A 4,797-nucleotide genomic window follows, 5' to 3' on the forward strand; every position below is an offset into this window, starting at 1 on the left:
AGTGCATTGACCCAACAAAACTAATTATCAAAGGAGGGAGCAAAATAGAAAAATATTTCAAAAAAGAAAAAGAAAAAAAAAAGTAACGGAAAAAGGCAAAAAAAAAAGTGCAAATTTGCACAATTCATATTGATATTAGCCTTCACGCGCGTGCAGAAGGCATTTTGTGAATCACAGCATGCTACACACAACTTACATGTTTTAAATGTATTTATATGCGTAAATTGACAAAAGGAAAGTCAAATATTTGAAGTAAAGGAATAATCTTAGATCATGCTAGAAGAACCCCTCATAAACCATTTAAAGTAGTTGAATCCACATAATAAAATCGGTTTCTATAAAATTTACATTAAGAATAAAGAAAATAATATTTAATAAACAACTGATTGAATCACATTATTACTAGCCCATTGTGAGGTTAAGCCCACCCCCCCTTAGTGTAGATAATATCGTTTGTTAAAAAAAAAAATCGTTTGACAACTAATTTAATCATATTATTATTCACGTGCGAAAGACCTTTTTTATAACCGGCATTACATGCCTCTTAAGATGTTTTGAACGTGTTTAAAAATAGAGAAAATAATATTGAATGAACAGCTGATTGAAAAAAAAAAAAAAAAACCGTACAAAAAAATTAATTATTAAAAAAACCCTGTTAAAATGACAAAAATACCCCTATCTACACTTGACTTTCATGTTTTAAATGTATTTATATTTGTAAATTGACAAAAGGAAAGTCAAATATTTGAAGTAAATGAATAATCTTAGATCATGCTAGAAGAAACCCCTCATAAACCAATTAAAATAGTTGAATTTACATAATAAAATTGGTCTCTATAGAATTTACATTAAGAATAGAGAAAATAATATTTAATAAACAATTGATTGAATCACATTATTGCTAGCCTATTGTGAGGCTAAGTCCACCACACTCCCTCTTAATATAGATAATATCGTTTGTTAAAAAAAAAAAAATCATTTGACGACTAATTTAATCACATTTTATCACGTGCGAAAGACTTTTTTTATAACCGACATTACACGCATCTTAAGATGTTTTGAACGTGTTTGAAAATAGAGAAAATAATATTTAATAAACAACTGATTGAATCACATTATTACTAGCCCACTGTGAGGTTAAGCCCATCCCCCCTTCCCCTTAGTGTAGATAATATCGTTTGTCAAAAAAACAAAAGACAATCATTTGACAACTAATTTAATCACATTATTATCCACGTGCGAAAGACCTTTTTTATCACCGGCATTACATGCCTCTTAAAATGTGTCGAACGTATTTTTTAAATAAATAACTGATTGAATTATATTATTGCTAGCCTATTATGAGACATTAATTTAAAAAAAAAAAAACTGTACAAAGGAAAAATATTATTAAAATGACAAAAATTCTCCTGCCTTATTTGATGCATTATTTTGAACTGCGTTGGAAGCTTTTTATATTAGGGGTATTTTTATCCAAATATTTTTGTTGATACTTGATGACACCAAAAACACTATTGACCTTTAGTGTTGGCTTTATACATAAAAGATATGATCATGGTTGAATGGAGCAGCTAGTCCAAGTGCATTGTCGAGAAGAATAGAGATGGTGGCCCACATTCTATGAATCTGTGACTTTCAATTCCTCGATCAATGCCCTTCACAAGGACTTCTCAGATATGCCAAATCCACGTCTCTGGTGCTGTTAGTCAAGTTTTGTGATAGCATGCATGGCAATTTTCTCGTTGCAGTGGTTCATCAGCTGCAATGGGACAGCGGCTGCATCCACGCATGTCGTTTTTACAGAATGGACTCAATAGACTTTGTCACTACCACCATCGTGCGTGGTTCACCTAAGAAATTGGTTCTCCGAATCACTGCGGTGTCTTGTCACTACCACTATCGTGTGTGGTTCAAATTAATACAAATCATTTATTGTGTACACGTCTTCCTATTTCATTTGTCATGGGAATTTTGTGTTTACAAAGTGAATCCTATAATTTAATTGTCAATAAGGTCGCTATAGTATAGTTGTAAGTATTTACGCCTGTCAATGGACGACTTGAGTTTGATCCATAATATAATTTGAGAATACATAGTTTTATATTGGCCATAAAAAGGAGGTATACGGGTAGTTCATGTAGATACATAATCTAGTAGATGCATATCATTACTTGTTGCCACAATTCTTACACAGATGAAAAGATTTATTTAACTAAACGTACAGATTACAGTAGCGATACATATCATTACTTATTGCCACACTTCTTACACAAAGGAATAGATTTATTTAACAAAATCGTAATTTTCTAAGCAGACAAAGCCAAGTCGTGGACTCCACAGTAAGTTTTCAAAGCAGACTGAGCTCTCTGGCCAGCCTCCGTGTAGTAGAACCCTAGAAATTCAACGTGATCAAAGGGCTTAAAAAGCAAAGGGTGCTCTTCATCCACAACCTCCTCCGGGGCTTTTATAATGTAACCTTCCTTTGGGATGGAGAACAATCCAGTTGAGTACCTAGCCTCATTTCCACTCATCATCACTCTATGATATGGAGAATGTAGTCGACCGTTTGCCCATGCCTGCAAAATCATCAGCACAATGTTAACTTTGATTTCTTTGATTCTTTCACGACCGTTAGTATGTAAATCGAATGAGTAGGAAGCAACTCACGTAAAGAGAATCGCCAATCATGGCGATGAAAGAGTGCGGTAATGAAGGCTTGACTTTGATCCATTTGCCAGCTTTGGTTTGCACTTCTAAACCATCAACTTGGTTTTGATACAAAATGGTGACAATGTTCTTGTCTGTGTGAGCGTTTATCCCCAACTTAGTTTCCTTGGTTTCAGGTCCTTTATATTTCATCACTCGAAGAAGGTAGTTGGTTGATTCTACATGCTCCTCAAAGTATTTTTCAAGTCCCAAGCTCTCCAGAATCATCCTTCTGATTATTTGATCCAACTCCGAAACTTGCTCTGAGAATGATTGTATGGTTGTGCTGCCACCCAAAAACAAAAATTACGAACTCCGAATATTTGATTATGAAATAAAGGGTAACAGTGTCGCTTGCCAGATGTCTGAGATATATCATTAGGTTAATAGAATGTTAATCTGGAATACACATTTATGTAAATCTGTCTGATCAGATTGACATTTTGGCAAAATAACATGTTAAGAGTGTTTGATAAGATAATAACACATAAACTACGAAATTAATGTGCATATATAAGTACGAAAATATTAAAAAATTAGGAGAAAGGATTAATGTTATGAACCAAAATCTCGGGTTTCCTTGAGGCCACAAGGTATTTGTCAAGCTTTCAACTTGTTCATAGACATTTGCATCGTCAAACCCCATGCTCTCGTATAGTGGCACCATGGGGTACTGCCCAACATACCCATGGTAGGGCTTTTTAGAAACATTCTGTAATTTGGTTTGTAAAGGAAGGTCGAAAAGCTCTTCTATTGATTCAATTGTTGACTTTCGAATGTCTGAAGGCACTTTGTCGAACAAAGCCTCGAAGCAACCATACTCTTCGAGCGCATTACGGACTTGAGCTCTCACTAAGTCCCATTCTTTGGTTCCTTGGTTGAGGTCTGGTTTGGAGAAGTCTATGATGGGAATTCCGAGTGGGGTTTCTGATGCCATTGTGTGTGTGTGTGTGTGTGTGTGTGTGTGTCTGCTGTTTTAATTTGGTTGATGGAGAGAAGGAAACAGGCAGCTTCGTTGAGTTTTAGATGAAGATTGAAATCTCGACGGGCCTATTTATACAATTTAGATGGAGTGAAATGGGGGAAATGTGAGAATAGTGACGCTGACAAAAGAAGATGTATAATATAATAAGGGAATATCTGAAGGAAGTTGCAGACTAAATTATGAAGTTATGAAACTATTTGAAACACCATAGAACCATCATACCTTAAACCATATAATCTTACATCCAACAAAAACTTAAAACGTTAAAAGCTCTCTCCCTAAGTGAACATATCTATAAAGAAATTACATGCACATGCGTTTAGATATTCTGGTCCAACCATTGCCGATTAGCCAAAACTGTTGATATTGTTGGAACCCCACATCGGTGGGTGAAAAGAAAATAATGGAGTTTAAATATAATTACCTCACTCTAACTAATACAAGATTTTTTTTTATAAAATCATACACCTAACGGATTGGGCAGTGGTAAAGTTTGAGACAGTATTAGTGTTGTTAGAGTGGGGCCCCGCGAGCTCACTAATTAAAAAATACAACATGGTATCAAAGCCAAGATTCGGGTCCGTGCAAGCCAATGAGCTTGTCACCAAAAAGGAAACAAGCCAAGACTCTTAACAAAGAGCCAGCCTATGAATTCCATTGAAAACAAGTCTAGACTCTTAACAAAGAGCAGACTTCTGAGTTTCAATTGCGGATGTAAGCCAGGACTCTTAACAGAGAGCCGACCTTTGAGTTTCAATTGCAGATGTAAGCCAGGACTCTTAACAGAGAGCCGACCTTTGAGCCGATGTAAGCCAAGATTCTTAATAGAGACCTATGAGTTTCAATTGTTGATGTGTGGATCTCCATATGTGAACCACTAAATGGGGTTACACGTGAGGGGGACTGTTGAAATCCCACATCGGTGGGTGAAAAGAAAATAATAGGGTTTAAATATGATTATCCCACTCCAACTAATCCCACGTCGGTGTCCTAAGTATATCTCTTAAATTTCAGACAAATCCTAGAAAAATATTGCTTCCCTCTTTTTGAAACCCTTAACCCCATTTTACAGGTATTAATTTCAACAGATCTTTCAACAATTTCAG

General features: G+C 35.3%; 1 protein-coding gene across 1 annotated transcript; it reads right to left on the bottom strand.

Moving 5' to 3' along the window:
* Positions 1 to 2,225: 2,225 nt before the first annotated feature.
* On the bottom strand, positions 2,226 to 3,863 carry LOC103931801 (probable 2-oxoglutarate-dependent dioxygenase AOP1). Its single transcript, XM_009341328.2, has 3 exons — positions 3,270 to 3,863; positions 2,668 to 2,992; positions 2,226 to 2,576 (listed from the first exon to the last, which is right to left on the bottom strand). Exons 1-3 carry the CDS (start codon positions 3,641 to 3,643, stop codon positions 2,307 to 2,309), a joined length of 969 nt encoding a protein of 322 aa, XP_009339603.2. The 5' UTR covers positions 3,644 to 3,863; the 3' UTR covers positions 2,226 to 2,306.
* Positions 3,864 to 4,797: the final 934 nt, after the last annotated feature.

Source organism: the organism of the source record quoted next, unplaced genomic scaffold (genome assembly GCF_019419815.1).
Source record: "Pyrus x bretschneideri cultivar Hongxiangsu unplaced genomic scaffold, Pyrus_bretschneideri_v1 Contig20, whole genome shotgun sequence".
Lineage (NCBI taxonomy): Eukaryota > Viridiplantae > Streptophyta > Magnoliopsida > Rosales > Rosaceae > Pyrus > Pyrus x bretschneideri.